At 42.2% G+C, this 17,062-nt stretch overlaps 1 protein-coding gene and 1 long non-coding RNA gene across 3 annotated transcripts in view; both read right to left on the reverse strand.

The window, feature by feature from the left end:
- The window catches only part of LOC117283852, a 29,853-nt gene extending 21,158 nt beyond the window's left edge, over positions 1-8,695 (reverse strand). Inside the window, exons 1-2 of the long non-coding RNA XR_004514885.1 lie at positions 8,406-8,695; positions 6,028-6,085 (exon numbers count right to left, since the gene is read on the reverse strand). This is a non-coding gene — a long non-coding RNA (uncharacterized LOC117283852). The remainder of the gene's footprint in view (positions 1-6,027; positions 6,086-8,405) is intronic.
- Positions 8,696-8,920: 225 nt separating this feature from the next.
- The window catches only part of Kdm4c (lysine demethylase 4C), a 194,823-nt gene continuing 186,681 nt past the window's right edge, over positions 8,921-17,062 (reverse strand). For both annotated transcript variants that reach the window (XM_033757651.1, XM_033757652.1), the window contains exons 14-15: positions 14,076-14,168; positions 8,921-9,812 (exon numbers count right to left, since the gene is read on the reverse strand). In XM_033757651.1, the coding sequence (XP_033613542.1) occupies positions 9,636-9,812; positions 14,076-14,168 (270 nt within the window). In that variant the 3' untranslated portion in view covers positions 8,921-9,635. The remainder of the gene's footprint in view (positions 9,813-14,075; positions 14,169-17,062) is intronic.

The following is a 17,062-nucleotide window of genomic DNA, read 5'->3' on the forward strand; positions in this document are numbered from 1 at the left end:
ACATACAGGAATCTATGGGACACAATGAAAGCAGTTCTATGAGGGAAATCCACAGCACTGAATGCTCACACTAGGAAAACAGCAAGTTCAAATAAAAAAACCAAATGCTGAACCTTAAGCTCCTAGAAAAAGAAGAGCAAGACAAACTCAAAGCTCATACAAGGGAGGAAATTATAAAGATAAAAGCAGAAATCAAGCCAGGCATGTAAGCACACACCTGTAATCTCAGCACTCAGGAGGCTGAGGCAGGAGGATTGTTGTGCATTTCAAGACCAGCTTGGGCTACACAGTGAGTTCCAGGGAGTTTGAACTACATAGTGAGACCCTTTCTCAAAAAACAAATAAAAATAAAATAAAACAAAACAAACACAAAAAAAGCAGAAATCAATACAATGAAAATTAAGAGAATGATACAAAAATCAATGAATCAAAGAGTTGGTTTTCCGAAAGAATAAATAAATCAATAGGGCCAGGAATTTAGCTCAGTGGTTCCACCACCTGCCTCAAAAGTGCAAGGACCTGAGTTCAATTCCTGGTACCAAATAACAACAATAATAATAATAATAATAAAAATAATAATAATAATAATAATAATAAAAACTGATAAACCCTTAGCCAACCTTCTCAAAAAAAGGAAAGAAAAGGCTAGAATCCATGCAATTAGGAATAAAGAATGTGAAGTCTCAAGAGATCTAGTAGAAATCCAGACGATCATCAATAACTGTTTTGAGAACCTATACTTTAATATAATGGAAAACACAGAAGAAACAGATTCCTACATACATATGGATTACCAAAGTTGAATGAAGAAGATATAAAAATTTTAAACACTCCAACTACAATCAGTAAAATTGAAAACATAATTAAAAATTTACCAACAAAGAAAAGCCCAGGTCCTGATGGCTTCACTGCTGAATTCTACAAGACATTTAGAGAAGAATTACTGCCACTATGCTTTAAATTCTTCAATGAAATTGAAAGGCAAGCAATACTTCCAAATTCATTCCTGGAAACAAGTGTAATTTAGATTCCAAAAACAGAGAAGGACTCAACCAAGAAGGAGAACTACAGGCCAATCTCCTTAATGAACATAGATGCAAAAATCCTCAACAAGATACTGGCAAAGAGAAAACAGAGGCTCATGAAGAAGATCATACACCCTAACCAGGTGAGATTCATCCCAGGGATGTAAAGTTGGTTCAACATATGTAAATCAATAAATGTATATACAACATTAACAGAGCCAAGGACAAAAACCATATGATCATCTCAGTAGATGCAGAAAAATAATTCAACAAAATCCAACACCAATTCATTATAAAAATCCTACAGAAAAACTGGAATAGATGGTCTTTATCTCAACCTGATAAAGGCTATCTATGAAAAACCAACAGCCAACATCATACTAAATGGTAAACCTTCACACTAAAATCAGGAAAAAGGCAAGGATGACCACTATCACCACTGCTCTTCAATATAGTACTAGAAGCATTAGCCATAGCAATTAGAAAAGAGAAATAAATAAAAGGAATTAGGATAGGAAAGGAAGAAGTTAAGCTGTCATTATTTGCCGATGATATGATATTTACATGAGCCAAAATTCTCCACCAAAAGTCTTCTACATTTAATTGGCAGATACAGTAGAGTAGCACAAGGTCAACACTCAAAAATCAATAGCCTTCTTGTACACAAATAACAGACTCACTTAGAGAAATTAGGGGAACAGTCCCTTTCACAACAGCATCCACAAAAATGAAATGTCTAGGAATCAATCTAACAAAGGAAACAAAATACCTCTACAATGAGAATTACAACACTATGAAAAAAGAGATTGGGCCAGGGATTAAGCTCAGTGGTTCCACCACCTGCCTCACAAGTGCAAGGACCCAAGTTCGATCCCCGGTACCAAAAAAAAAAAAAAAAAAAAAAAGGAAAAAAGAGATTGAAGAGGATATAAGAAAATGGAAAGACATCCCTTGTTCCTGAGTAGGAAGAGCCAATACAGTGAAATTGGCCATACTTCCAAAATAGCTATACAGATTCAATGCAATCCTGACTGAAATCTCAACAGTATATTTCACTGAACTAGAGAAAACAATCCAAAAATTCATTTGGAATTAGAAAAGCCATTCTAGGCAACAGAGACATAGCAGGAGGTATCATATTCCCCAACTTGAAACTACACTACAAAGCCACTGTGATAAAAACAGTATGGCACTGGCAAAGAAAGAGACCCAAGGATCAGTGGAATAGATTAGAAGATGCAGAAACAATTCCAGACCTGCTCAGCTACCTTACCTTTGACAAAGGAGCCACCTATACTCAGTGGAGGACAAGTAGTCTCTTTAATAAATGGTGTTGGAAAAACTGGATTACAACTTGCCAAAGATTAAAACTAGATCCCTATCTTTCACCATGCATTAAATCAAAATTCAAGTGGACTAAAGATATTAAAACAGCCATGGGTGGTGGTGTATGCCTGTAATCCCAGCAAATGGGAGGCTGAGGCAGGAGGATCACTGTGACTTCGAGACCAGCCTGGGCTACATAGCGAGTTCCAGGTCAGTCGCAACTACATTGTGAGACCCTGTCACAACCACCCCCCCAAAAATGATAGCAAAACAGAAACACTAAACTTGTTGGAAGATAAGTTAGGCAGAACTGTTGAAGACATTGGCATAGGAAAAGACTTTATGAACAAATCCTCAGTTGCATGGGAACTAGCACAAAGAATCAACAACTAGGATTTCATCTTATTAAAAAGATTTTGCACTGCAAGAGATTCCATCAACAGAACTAAGAGACAACCTACAATGTGAGAAAAAACATTTTTACCAGCTAAACCTCAGAGAAAGTATTACTAACAAGGTTATGCAAAGAACCTAAAAAAATCAGACCCCCTCACATTTAAAGACCCAATTTGAAAATGGGCATCTGAAATGAACAGACATTTCTCAGGCAAAGAAGTAAAAGCAGCAAATAAACATATGAAAAAATGTCCAACATCACTGGTCATTCAAGAGATGCATATGAAAACAACCCTGAGATTCCACCTCACCCCACAAAGAATGGCTGTTATCAGGAAATCAACCAATAACAAATGCTGGTGAGCTTGTAGGGAGAAATCACCCCTTCTCCATTGTTGGTGGGAGTGTAGACTGGTGCAACCACTGTGGAAATCAATACAGAGACATCTCAAGAAACTAGGATTAGAGGTCCCAGCTATTCCTCTGCTGGGCATCTTCCCAAAAGAATTTTTAAAAATCATGCCACAGTCATATATGTGTACCCATGTTTATAGCAGCACAGTTTGTAATAGCTAATACTTGGAAACAGCCTAATTGCCCATCAATTGGAGACTGGATAAAGAAGATGTGGGCTCTTCTTTTCATAAAATGGAGTACTACTCAGCCATAAAGAATGAGAAACTAGAGACATTTATAGCTAAATGGATGGACATTGAGGCAATATTCTTAAGTGAAATAAATAGGACATATATGTGTAATTACCAAATAGTTCCTCTGGTGTGAGAAACAAAGTATAAATAAGGATCATAATGTATAATGGATAATGTGAAATAGGAAGAAAAGGTCCAAAGGGGTAGAGGAAGTGGAAGGGGTAAGGGAAAGGAAAACTATGAGAAAAGGAAAAAATGGAAACAAAGTCTTTGTAAATAGGGAGGAGTCGAGGTGTTGAAGGGAGGGCAGGGGAATTGAGAAAAAATAAGAACCAAGATACATCACGTAAAGGTACAAGATCCCAATGATGAATGTAACTGTATCATATACTTAATGTATACCAATAAACTTACTGCAGATTTGGGGGGAAAGTAAAGTAACACAAATGTATTCAGTGAAATGCATCTCAGCCCCACCGGTGTGGCCCTATCTCCACTCCCCCCCACTCCTCCTGTAGGCTGCCTCCTGTCCGCCTCCCTCTTGCTGTGTCCCCTCAGCGGGCCTGCGGGCCTTCACTGATGCCATAAGGAATCTTCACCAATTCAGAAGTGTAAAACAGCACAAACTATTCTCTTACAGTTCCAGCAATCAGAAATCTGAACGTTTCACTGACCAAGGTCAAGGTGCCAACAGGGCTGGTTCCTCACACTGTTAGAACAGATTCGGTTTCCTTGCTTTTTCCAGCAGCCAGAATTCACCTGCCCTCCTTGACTTTGGCTTCTTCCTTTACTGTAAAGCAGATGGCTCCATCAGTAGCATCCTGTCTGACCTTCCTGCCACCCTCTTATAAAGAACCCGAGACTGCATCGTTTGTCTAGATAACCCACGATAACCTCCCCACCTCAAGATCCCTAACACAACAGCACTGCAAAGTCGCTTCTGTGTAACATGACACATTCACAGGTCCCGGGATCAGCTGTGGACATCTTTGGGAGCTATCTTTGGGCTGTTGTCTTCCATAACCACCCAATTTCTAGAGATTCCTCCATTTTTTCCCAGTCTCCCTTTTGTTTTTTGGTTTTTGCTTTTTACTTGTTTTTAGACAGGGTCTCACAGTTAGTCCAGGCTGGCCTTGAACTCACTATGTAGCCCAGGAGGGACAAACTCACAGAGATCCTCCAGCCTTAGCCTTCCAAGTGCTGGGATAACTGGGGTGCAACACCACACCCGGCTCCGGCTTCCTTTTAACCTCAACTCCCTTCCTTATTCACCCTACAAAAGGAGTTGACAGAAGTCATTCTCTAACACCTGAAGTTTTCTCACAGCCTGTTCTTCACATCAAACCACCTAGCAATGCCCTCTTGGAACAATTCTATAATCCACCTTCACTGTGCCTAAAGTTAGGAGTTTGGCCTTTCTGGACATCATCTCCCTTTTCTGGTTCAAGGTCAGCCACTCCACCCCCGTTCCTTTTAAATGTTTACTGATAGTCATTATACATAGGAAGTATGATTTAAAAAATTGGTGAGTGCTTACACTTTAAAATGACAGTAAAAGACGCTCTACCATTAATCCCCTTAAAATACCACCTGCCCCCAGGCTTCAAACATACTTAACCCATCTTTCTCGCCACCCTGCAGCAGCTCTAGGAGCCATCTTTCATGGCTTTAGTTGAGCCAGCAACGTTGCCTCGATGTCCTGAACCAATTTAAAACATCTACCTTCACAGCCACTTTGACTGTGAGGCACAGGCACAGTGCCCAGTCTGGTGAGTAAGGTGGATAAGGACGCATTGTAATGCTTTTACAAACTTGCCTTTTGCTCAGCTGGCCCTCGGGAGTGGCAGTCACTGGGTACTTTGGCCACCCCTTCTATTTATGTTGAATGTTGCTCTAATACACGTGTACAGACCACACCTGTAATTTCAGCACTCTAGGAGGCTGAGGTAGGAAGACGTTAAGTTCGAACCCAGCAGTGTCAACTTAAAGAGAACCTATCCTAAAATAAAAAATAAAAAATGTAGAGGATGTAGCTCACTGTGAAGGGCCTGGGTTTAATCCCTAGTAGAGCAAAAACATTTTTAAAAGTATAATATCGGGGTAATCCATCACCTCAAATAGTCTCACCTTTAATCCCATGCCCTTTCCTCCCTCAGGGTCCATCAATTATTCACTTTAGATCTTTTATCTTTGACTTCCAACTAAACCTTTGCCCTCAGAAATAAGTTATGTTCTCCCATCATAAAGAAAAAGTGAGAACTTCTTGTTCTGGTTGAGACAGAGTATACTTTAAGAATAATTAAAAATCCCAGTGGCAGCAGGGAACTGGCCCAGGTGCTGCTTCCCTGGGCATCCCCAGCAATGTTTGAGTGGAGACCACGTGGGAATCGAGGCTTTCCCTCTCCTGCCTGCTGGAGGGGCAGCTGGAGGTTCCAGGTGCCAGTCCCCTCTGGCCAGAATGATTTAAGCCTAAGTAGGATCTCCCAGAACAGGCAGGCACTACTCAGTCTGACAACTAGAGAACAGGAAAGAGGACCCTGGAGAGCAGAGAGCTAAAGAAAGGCAGTCTTTAAACAGGCACAGGCACTGAGCGACCTCCTCACAGACGAGGCTCACCTACATTAACTCACCAAAGGCCGGAGCTGTGAACTCATGAGGGGCATCGCGTGCCAGTCTTCAGGGCAGCCTCTGGGAAGCACACAAATGAAAAAGATCAGAGCACCGTCAGGTCCTGGAAACGAAACTGTCCACCAAGAAAGATGATGCCTCCCACATTTATATTTCTAGTGCTAACCTTTCTCTGGAGTTTAAGACTCACCTATCCAACATCTTTTGTTTGGGTCAGATTGAGAATCCTTTTTTTTTCCTCGTGCATTTAGAAGGTTAATTCAAATTACTTAACCTCTTAGAGTCTTAGTCTCACTCCATAAAAGAGGGTAATGATACTTACTTTGCTGATTTATTGGAGAGGTTAAACAAGATAAATACCACTAGGGCTGAATGTAAACAATAGATGCTCAATACATCATTAACATCAGCACTTTTGGCAAAGCGCCATTTCCTCAGGGCTACCTGTAGCTTCTCAAGACTGAATGTGGAGTTTCTGAGCCATTCAACATCTTGCTGGACCATCTAGCCCTCCTCAGAGAGCAGAAGGCATTTTCTCCACTGGTCAGGGCTGTTTCCCTGCACTCGCTGGCCGGCAGGACATATAACATCTTGGATGACTGCACAACTGAGTTCTCAGAAAGACTTTGTAGTCAATTGAGTCTTGCAACTAACCAATTACTTCATGTAATAAGCATGCCTCAGGATCTCTGGTTAGCTTCAAGTTTATGGGGCTGATTTATATCTAAAATGAAGATCGTTTCATTTCAGATCTCTTTTACTTAAAGGCAAAAACAAAGCACAAAGTTATCTTGCAGCAGAGACTACTCCAATGATTATTCAGAGGACCCCCAGGCCATGTACAACAACAAAGGCAGGAAGGGCCTCGTTTCCTATTGGATGAGTGGTGGAGAAGCTGCAGTCTCATGCACTCTACCCAACAGAAATCTGTAATGTATTACGCTGAGAAGCCGTGTGACTCTTCAATGGCTGTTTCTTCTCAATTTCTCTCCAGTTGAGCTAAAAAAGAAGCTACTTAATGATAAGTAAACTGACAAGGATCATATTGTCATTTCCAACACACATGAAGGAATTAAAATGTTGTGAAATATGCCAACCAGCTTTTACTGATCCTTTAACTTCCAGAGGAAAGGTTTGCAATTAGTAGTGCATTAGAATTGTCACAGTTAAGCAATTTTTTTTATTACTCAGAGGACTTTTAATAGATTTCATGTTACACATACACACTATAAATGCAGTTAGGGTAACACAAGAAATTAAAATTACAATTGAGGTGTCATTCAGTGAGTAAAAATGCTTTAAGGCCTGTCTGGTCATAGAGCTAATAGCCACTTTAAGCAAAATGCAGTAAAACAAAGGTGCCCTTCTCAATAGCCAGCATACATTTGGGTTAGGACCATTTTCTAAGGCCACATGCATACAGCTGTGCTTGGTTACAGGAACTTTAGCTGAGTGAGACCACAAAGAACAGCTATATTTGAGATTACACAGGGCTCTGCACATTTTCCTCCTGTGGCAGCCAATCAGAAATCTTGCTGCCAGGCAAACCTGTACAGAACAAATGATCTTTTTTTTCTTCAAGATAAATTCCAAAGGTTTATTGCACCAAATGCCAGTTGACTAGATACCAATGTCAATGTATGGGGAACTTTTCTTAGTACTTGTTCATTTATTATTTTGATCCATTTTCTGTGGCATTTGGTGCAAACGATCTTATTTAGATTAATTCCTCTTAATGCCTTATGCATGCTTACTTTCCTGGCCTGTCATGGAAAGAGCAGGTCAGCTCCATTTAAAACTTAAAGATAGAAAATTCAAACTCGATGACTTGATAAAGTACAAGCCAACACGAGCAGAGAAGCAGAGCGCCCAGGCTGTGGCAGTAAGGCTGGCAGCGCTGCCTCAGCTCCGAGGTCTGCCACAAGGCACTGGAAGACAAGCACTCGCCAGCATGCGCCCCAGAGGACCGAGTTTCAGCTGTGCCATGGCTGGCACTTCGCTCTCCATCTGACCTTGGGACACCGGCTCCCTTGGCTGGGAAACTCTGAAATGACCTGCCAAGCCCTGGATCCGGCCTTCCACCCATGGGAGGCCCGCGACGTACTCCGCTGGCTTGCACTCCTGCCTCCACCACTGCCGCCACACGGGGAGCACCCTGGAGCCAGCCCATCAGTGTGGGAGGCCGCAGGGGGCACAGGAACCCCTGTGTGAGCTAGGAGCGGGTCGCACAGCTGCCCAGCAGAGTCCCAGCCCAGCTCAGCCAATGAAGACCAGTGAGCACTCGCTAATGCTGCTTGCCACAGGCCCCACTGGACTGGGGCAGCGGGAAGCAGGGCGTAAGGCCTGTGCGCCCTGGGGCTTTCCCAACTCCACTGCTCACCTGGAAAATGAGAGGAAGGACGCCAGCACCTCCCGTCCCCTCTGAAGAAAACTGCGATCAGGAAAATGAGGTGGGAAGGGTCTCCGATTATTCCTGGGTCTCACATTACTCAGCACCTTTGAGGACTGAGGAAAATCTTCAGCTGGTACCGCTGGCAGGCAGTGAGCCTTTCTCACCACACACAGGGAGGGCCACCCGTGCTCTTGAGGCTACACACATAGTCGGTGTCAGCAAAGGGCCTGAAAGGCCTGGCTGCCGTGCATTTCCATAGCCGGTTCCTCAGGAAAACGTGTTTTAAACCCAGATAAATAAGCAAGTCAGAAGACAGGATAGGAGAAAATGGAAATCTTTATTTTTAAACACTAGTACATTTTCAGGGTGTTTTAAAAAGGAAAAATCATGTTATATTAGTTCAAAACTATGCATCAAAGCATATTTATTTAAACTCTAATTTTACAAACACATAATGAAAGAAACATTTTATAAATATCTACTTAGAATAGGTATTATGAAAAAAAGTGTTTAAAAATAACAGCCCAAATCTCCTTCTTTAAATATATAAAATTCCCATAGAATTCATAAGAATTCTTCCTCAAGAGCCAAAAATTTCATTTCACAAAGGCCAGCTCAGTTCTTATCTGATGCAATCAAAAGTAATAGGAATATAAAAAAATGTAAAAGTACTGTACAAGGGAATACAGATAGCACACGGGTAAATCTCATTACCATACATGCCATTTGGGTTTTAAAAATGTTTTATAAAAACTGCCATTTGAAACAAATAAGCGAGAGTCCTTCCCTGACTGTGAGAAATATATAAGTGACTGCCCTCCCACTGCGGGAGGAGGCTGCCCTGCCACCGGCCGGAGGGAGGCACCCTGTGTTTCCTGATGGGGCCTGAGCGTCACATGGGACCTGCCTTCCTGTGGCAGTGGCTCTTGCCAGTGGGTCATTCACTACTACATCCTTTCACTTAGAAAAGTTCTTTGGGATCATAGAAGATAATTGCTCACAAATAAAACCAAGACTAGGGGATGACTTGAGGCTGCAGAATCCAACTAAGAGTACAAGTACTTGGTCTGGTGACCAAATGCTGGCAGCCTGGTTTGCCACTGCCAGAGACTCACCCAGCCACCTACCCCGCACAGCACATGGACAGTCCAAGGCTGGGCTGCATCTCCTCTCTTCTGACCCGGCTGCGCGCTGGTGCCTGCAGCAGTGCATGTACACCTACTGTCTCTTCTGACACTTCTTCTGGAAAGAGCTCTTCAAAAAAGTGCGATACACAGGGTCATCCACATACTCGTTCTTAAACCTGGAGCTGAGCACTCTTTGTCTCTTCCTCTCCCCTTGGATTATGTCTGCTCCATAAAACGTGTCTTCAAATCTCATGTCAGAGGCTGTGGACTAAAAGCAGCCAGTGTTACTCTGTGGCATCCGATAATCACGGGACTGAACTAAGATCTGATTCCATGAGGACAGAGGGGAAAGGGATAGAGTCTGGGACCTGGTTTAGAGTAAAAGGGCCCCATGGTGGCTTTAGGTTCTTCCTCACCCCCCACGCCCAAGAGGCTCCATTTGGCCCCATTTCCTCCAAGATCTCCAAGCTAGGACACTGCCTACTCCTGGGCACCTTCCTCACTCTTCATTTCTTCTCAGCTCTTGCTTAACCAGAACTTCGGCAAATTCGTCAGTAGTCATTCCTAACTCACCCTTATTCCTTCTTATGTTTGGTGTTTGCCCCATTACTTCCTTGAAACTGTTCTTGTTAAAATCCTACGTGTGAGGTCCTATGACTCTTTTCTTTCTTTTTTTTTTCAGCTTTAATTGAGTTTATTGGTACATTTTAGGGATTCAGTACAGTTATATTTATTGTTGGGATCTTGTACCTCTACATGACTAGTCTTGATTCTCATTTTTTCCTCTTACCTCTGCCCTCCCTTCACTCCCTCCTCCCCTCCCCATCTACAAACACTTTATTTTCATCTTTTCATTCTTATGACTCTTTTCTATCCTAAACTTATTTGATTTTTATGTCACCAACTACTGCTTGAAGCTCTCTTCTCTGCTGTTTTGCAAGCCCTTCCTCCTGCCCCTTCTCCCCCGATTGCTCGTTTTTGATAACACAGGGGTTCCTTTTCTGGACTATCTGCTCAACTCTGATGCTGCTGGGTTCTGTGTTCAGTCTTTTCCTTTCCAGGTGAGCTCCTTAAGCCTTGGTGCCCATGCTTGTGGCTTCAGTGGCTGCCTCTACTCCAAGGACACTCACATCTCTCCCTGCAGTTCCTACCTCCTGTGCTCAGGCCCTTCCTTCTCCATTGCCCTCATCTCTCCAGTTACACTGGCCAGAAACCTAAAAGCCAGCATGGACTCCCCTTGTCTTTGCATCCTGTTCAGGACCCCTCCTCCATATACTCTGTCGTGCAGGCTCTCACACCTCCTACCAAGCCCCCACAACAAAGCTTCAGACCCAGTCTCTCTCCCACAAAACCAGTGGTAGAAAGCTCTCTGGAAACTCTTCTGGCTACGTGTCCCACTTCTCATCCTTCAAGGTGACACACACAGTTCTGAGGGGCACCTACAGAACCTGGCATAACCCTACCCCACCTGGGTCAGAATGAATGGCTCCCATTCCTGGCCGTGCTTCTCTGGCTAAGGCCTCACGCTCCTCTGTCCTGGACACACCGCCTACTTTCCACGGAAGACACTCTCTCTCTGCCACAGCAGGCTTGAGGTTCTCTTAACCCTTCACATAAGTGCAACAGAATGAGGGTGGTGACAGAGAAAAGGGGCAGGCGAATTTCTTCCCACCAGGTGTTCCCTGGAAGTGAAGGAACTGTGTACCAAATATTCTGTGCTCCTCCCACCAAGCTACATATCCAGAACTCAGTGTCACTGTGCAGTAGGCACCAACAGGAATTGTAGAGGCTTTTCCTGTGATACTCAGGGAAAGCCCAAAGTGTACAGTAAAAGCACTATTTCTGCTTCCCAGTTCCCTATTTGTCACCTGAAATACATTCCCAGGGATTTTCACTAAGGTAGATGACTTTTAACAATAGTAATTCACAGCACACCTCACAAACACTATCTGCTCTGACTTGTAACAAAGCAGAGTCCAGTTTCAGACTTGCAAACACCTTGTAAAGAGAGAAAGACAAGGAAAGCCTGAAGGTCAAAGAAGCCTGAAAAGTAAAAATGGGCCCATGTGCAGCTGTGCCTGTTCCTGGCTAGGCCGTGAGAAGACCATGCAGGGAACATGCTACCTCCATGGATGGCTGCTGACACTACCTAGTTACACTCAGGGAGAAAACAAAGACCCTGGCTTTGTTGGGGGCCCACTGCCATCAGGGGAAAACATTATGTTGCATCCGCTCTTGGCAAAGTACTTCCTCTGAACAATCTTTCACGTCTGTTAAGTGCTGAAGCTATCAAAGGAGAAAATAAAACATCTATGCAAGTATTGCCACTGCAGGAACAGCAAAATTCAGCCTCTCCGACATAATAATAAAGCCAATTTACCAGGAGCTCTAGTTAATTATGCGCCGTTGCCATGGTTATTCTGTGAGACAATAAAAGGTAATGGGGCCGTTTCTGAAGTGAGAGGAAAAGAACCAAGCCCCATCACGAGGTGGACTGCTGACTCTCTTGAAAAATTTCTTCCCCCACCAGCATGAGCCGGGGTGAACATGGAGGCCTCCTGAAGAAGACTGCTATCCTACCTCCCCAGAAAAATGAAAGAGATTTCTCTAACCACGAAATAGCTTCCGTCAATGAGTTTTCCAATTAGATTTGTTTCACCAACTGGAAAAAAATGGCAGTCACAGCCGAAGACCCGAGGGCAAACAGTTATTCACTGGAGGAAAAGGCAGGTTGGTGAGAGGAGAGAGCATTAGAGCACATTAGTCTCTGGTCCAGAAACAGCGAGCGGCACACTGGGTGAAGTGATCCAGAGCCTCTGCTCCAGAAGGTTACTTCCTACTAGATTCAGTCATTTGACATAACAGCTGTGATTTATAGATTTTATCTATTTTGCATTGCTCTTTATAAAGTAAAAAATTTCTGTGAATTAAAAACAAACGTTGTACATTGGTATGTTTGCTCAGGAAAGAGAGGCCTTGGAAAACTCGTGAGTGGTGTTCAGATAAAACCACCTGAGAAGGCATCCTGGCACTGGAACCAAATCTACTGGTAAGAACAGGAAATTGTGATTAGTGCAGAAAGCAGAACTTTCTCCTCCTTTTTCCTCATTAAGAAACAGTGTGTGAAATCTACAAAACTAGGCTGCAGGGTGCTTAGCCGTACATGGACCAGAAAACCAAAGACCTTAGAGACTCGCAGAAGGCCACCTACTTACCTCTCTACCTCGAAATCGCTAGGCACTAAAGGAGGGGTGGGGTGGGGAGGTGGACGTGGGTCATGGAGATAGGAATGTAGAGGGGAGGCAGCAGTCTCTAGAACCCCAAAAGTTCTTCAAGGGTTTTCAAGGCCTTACAACACAGAGAAGTTATCCAGGTTTGTGGGACATGTACTTTTCTCTGTCCTTGCGGTTTTTATCTGATGTTAATCTGCCCACAAATGTGTGGGCCCCGTGTGCCATATTTCTCACTGGTGGACAGCAGTGTCATCACTTGTTTCTTGACTGTTTCCCTCTGCAGGATGCATCCGACAGGGAAGAGTGCATACACACACACACGCAGTCACCCTGTGTCTGGGTTCCATATGAGAGGGAAGGCAGCCGAATACGTGCCCCAGTGTTGCAGGAAACCCTTGGTTTTCCCAAAATAATCAAATAACCTCTAGTAATTAGCATCACAGAAAAGATCACAAGCATCACAAAAGTGTCATTATTCAGAGAAAAAATTTCGTTTTAGTTAGAAAAATCCCACTCATTCACATTTCCCTGTTTAAGAATTCTCCTTTTACAAATACAGTAGATGTAATAAATATAAATAAATATAATAAATCTATGCAAAACTGATTTCATTTTAGGGTCTACTATTTTTATGACACAAGATAAACCCAAAATGAGTATTATATTTTTTGATTAACTTCAGTTTAGATTATTTATCCGTGTTTATTTCTTAATGGTACATAGTAGGGTTGACACTAGTATTTTCTCTCTAAACAATTCCTTTAGTAATCCACAACTAAAATTCAGGCTTTGTTTATGTTGTTTACTATGACAGTGATAGCTTATTTAATCATGAATGGACACTACCACCAGTGATCTTCTGATACAGAATCCCACCCATACACGGAGGCCTGTTGGGACCACACAATCACTTATACCGACTCCCATTTAATCCACGTGAATACACTTCCTTCAGCATTGCTTCTACTGACAGAAAAGCAAAAGCCCTGATGATATCTGTGCATGCCTCTGCTGCTTGGCATATGACACATATTCTGTAACTATTTTCATGTATCAATGAATGTTAACCCATAGAACTGTCATTTGACTTCATTAGAAAAGTAAACATGTGCACTGGCTTACCTGTTTTTGACCAAATTTGAGGTTTGCATTCAGTAGGTTTAAGTAAGGGAAAAGTTGTACTGGCTTTCTTCAAAATTAACCTAACGGCCCCAGCATGTTTCCTACAAGGTTTAGGAAACAGAGAGAGGACAAGGACTTCACCACTGCGATCCCAAGTGGAACTCGCCCGCACTTACGAAACGAGCCTTTACTCTCTTTGGTAGCTCTTCATCTAAGGTGTAGATGTCTTCTCTCTTCATTGCTATCTGGGATCCATCTTCAAACTCAACCTAATGAAATATAAAGTGTCATGATTATATATATATTAAAACAAGCAGGGATTTAGCTCAGTGGCACCACACCTGCCTTGCCAGCACAAGTTTGATCCCCACGACCAAAAAATAAAAGAAAAAAAAATAAAAACAAGTGTTGACCACTTTTAAGGGTTTCCATTAACTATGTAAAAACAGGTAAAAAGGACTCAAGTAGAACAGACACCAAAGCAGCCAATGCTTAAGGAAGTAAGAAGAGCTCTTTCCCTTATCAAGCTACAGGCAAGGTACATTTTTGCTTTGTACAGTGCATAAAACCTATGGTCTCACACATGCTAGGCCAGTGTTCTATCACTGGGCTACATGCCCAGCACCTAAGAACAAAATAAAAATTAATTTTAATCAATGAAAGTTTTATTTTTATATTTATTTTTATTAGTGTATGTTTTTAGTATGTAAGGATTTCACTTATCACAGGGAGTAGATACATGTACAAAATGCAAAATATATTTTAAAACAGCCAAGATTATTCAACATGGGAGTCTTAAAATATGAGATATGAAGGGTATATCCCCCATGGCAAATAAAAGGAAAGTAGGGCCTGATCAAATGATTTCTCAGTATATGGAAGAGAGGACCAGCTGGTCCTGCTGGTGCCGCAACTCTTCAGGAGGCTCTGAAAACAGAACAGAAACAGCCGCTCTTTTCTGTGAAAGATGATACATTTACTCTTGAATAATCTGCCTAGATAAAACAACTTCTCAAGTTCTTACAGAGCTTTAACTTTCAAAGATCACTTTTTCCAAATTCAGGCCAGGAAAATCCCTGTCTCTCAACTTCATAGCATGTAAACCAGGTGCCGTGAGAAATATATCAGCATCTCAAAACTTCCTTTCATGCATCCAAATTGCTTCAAATAATTTAATACTGATTTTCTTTAACAATTTTGGAGATTTCTGTCAGGAAAGGGGCATGACACTAGATTAGCAGGTTTGCTCTGATATGATCCCTTCCTGGAGAAAACAAAATAGTAGAATTGAGAGAAACACCTCACGCATTGACCACTTTGGATATTTTGTTTGTCTGATTACTGGTTTTAGTTTGATGCAGCACTGGAGGTCAAAGATAGGGCCTTGCTGGGGTGGGGATTTAGCTCAGTGGTTCTGCCGCCTGCCTCACAAGCACAAGGACCCAAGTTCAATCCCTGGTACCAAAAAAACAAAAAAAGATAGAGTCTTGCTCATACTAGGCAAGTGATCTATACCTCTAGCCCTGGAATTCTTCACTCCTAAAAAACAAAAATATGCCAGTACTTCAGTCAAAAGGTGGGTTCCACTGTGTAGCTGTGCTGTTAACAAACAAAAGCCTGCTGGAGTTTGAAAAAAATAAAATATATAATTAGAAATCTTCTTCCTTTTTAAAAAATTAAACGTATCCATGTACTGCTAACATCTGACTAGGCCAGACAATCGGGTGAAATTAGGTCTCTGTCACAAGACAGCTCTCATTGTCACTTCCAAAGGGGCTGGGAAATGGAATGGTTCTCTTCTTGGCCTTGTTTCAGCAGAATGAGTTCTCTAATTAGCTAAGGTGTCATCTCATTTATACTATGTGATAGCATAGCTGGAACCACCTATGCCTACTTTGTTTTGTTTCAGATAATTCAAAAATTCTAAGAGATAATACAGAACGGGGTGGCCAACAGTCCTGTGTGCTAGGGACTGAGGAGTTCCTGGGATGTGGGACTCAAAGCACTAAAGTCAGAGCCAGTGCAGGGAAGGCAAGGTCCGCTGTTCACCCTCATTGTGACAGCTGAGTAAATTATGACCCTTCTCTTTACCAGCTGTGTGCTCTTAAAAATCTAAGAAATTTTTATTTATTTATTTGGAGGGGGGGTACCGGGGAACGAACTCAGGTCCTTACACTCGCGAGGCAGGTGGCAAAACCACTAAGCTAAATCCCCAGCCCAAAACTTATTTTTTTTATTACTAAAAATGCATTCGTTGAGCCTCACCCCCGTGTGCAAAACAGGAGTCAATAAAACCTACTCTGTAGGACTATTACGATATACTTAAGACATTTAAGCACTGTGCACTAGGTATTTAAGTTATATCTACTTTTATAAATGCCTTTGCAAAGTCAATGGCTAAGCTGAATAATTAAGACACAAAGCCCAAAATGAACTGTAATGGTGTAATGAGGAATTTTACACCATTTGTGGTTGAGGGACAATTTTAACAGTAGTCTTGACTTTTTCAACGAGTCTGTGAAGAAGCCCGTAGTTCTATGTTGGTGAGCCATCACAAAGTAAGCTCAAGCTAACGCAGCGACTACTCATTAGCCTGATTCTCAACATGTCCTCTTTATGTGATGCCAGTTATTGCATGTAAGAAGCTTTCACTTTTGCACTTATTGTTCAATTGAATGTAATCATTTTCTTTTGAATGAGGTATTGCTGGTTCTCTTCCAGGAACCTCCACTATTAGCCGTCTTGTGGCTGTTGCCTTAGTTCCAGACAATCTGATGCAAAGATGCTCCAGTACCTACCCTATCTATTATAAGCAATCAGAACCTGCAACTTAATACTGTCACCAACACCACATGCAAAACCAAAGTGACCTGCACACACATCCACACTAAAGGAGAAAATGCTGTGTGCACGCACACACACATACACCCTAAGACGTTTCCTCCCTATTCCCCTTGGGATTTTTTAAACCATGAAAAATGTTCTTCCCTCGGTTTTTCAAACTTCTCTGAACACGTTTAATTATGCTGTGCTCCAGTTCCTGATGCAGTGTCTTATAATGTACTCTTCCATTTAAGTCCTTGCCCCTTATCAGACTTCGAACAATTTCTCTGCTGAAACCAAGAGTCTTATCATTTGCAAGCTGCTTTTCAACTTAACAGGA

The sequence above is a fragment of the Fukomys damarensis genome, unplaced genomic scaffold, assembly GCF_012274545.1.
Source record: "Fukomys damarensis isolate Sample0158 unplaced genomic scaffold, DMR_v1.0_HiC HiC_scaffold_31, whole genome shotgun sequence".
NCBI lineage: Eukaryota > Metazoa > Chordata > Mammalia > Rodentia > Bathyergidae > Fukomys > Fukomys damarensis.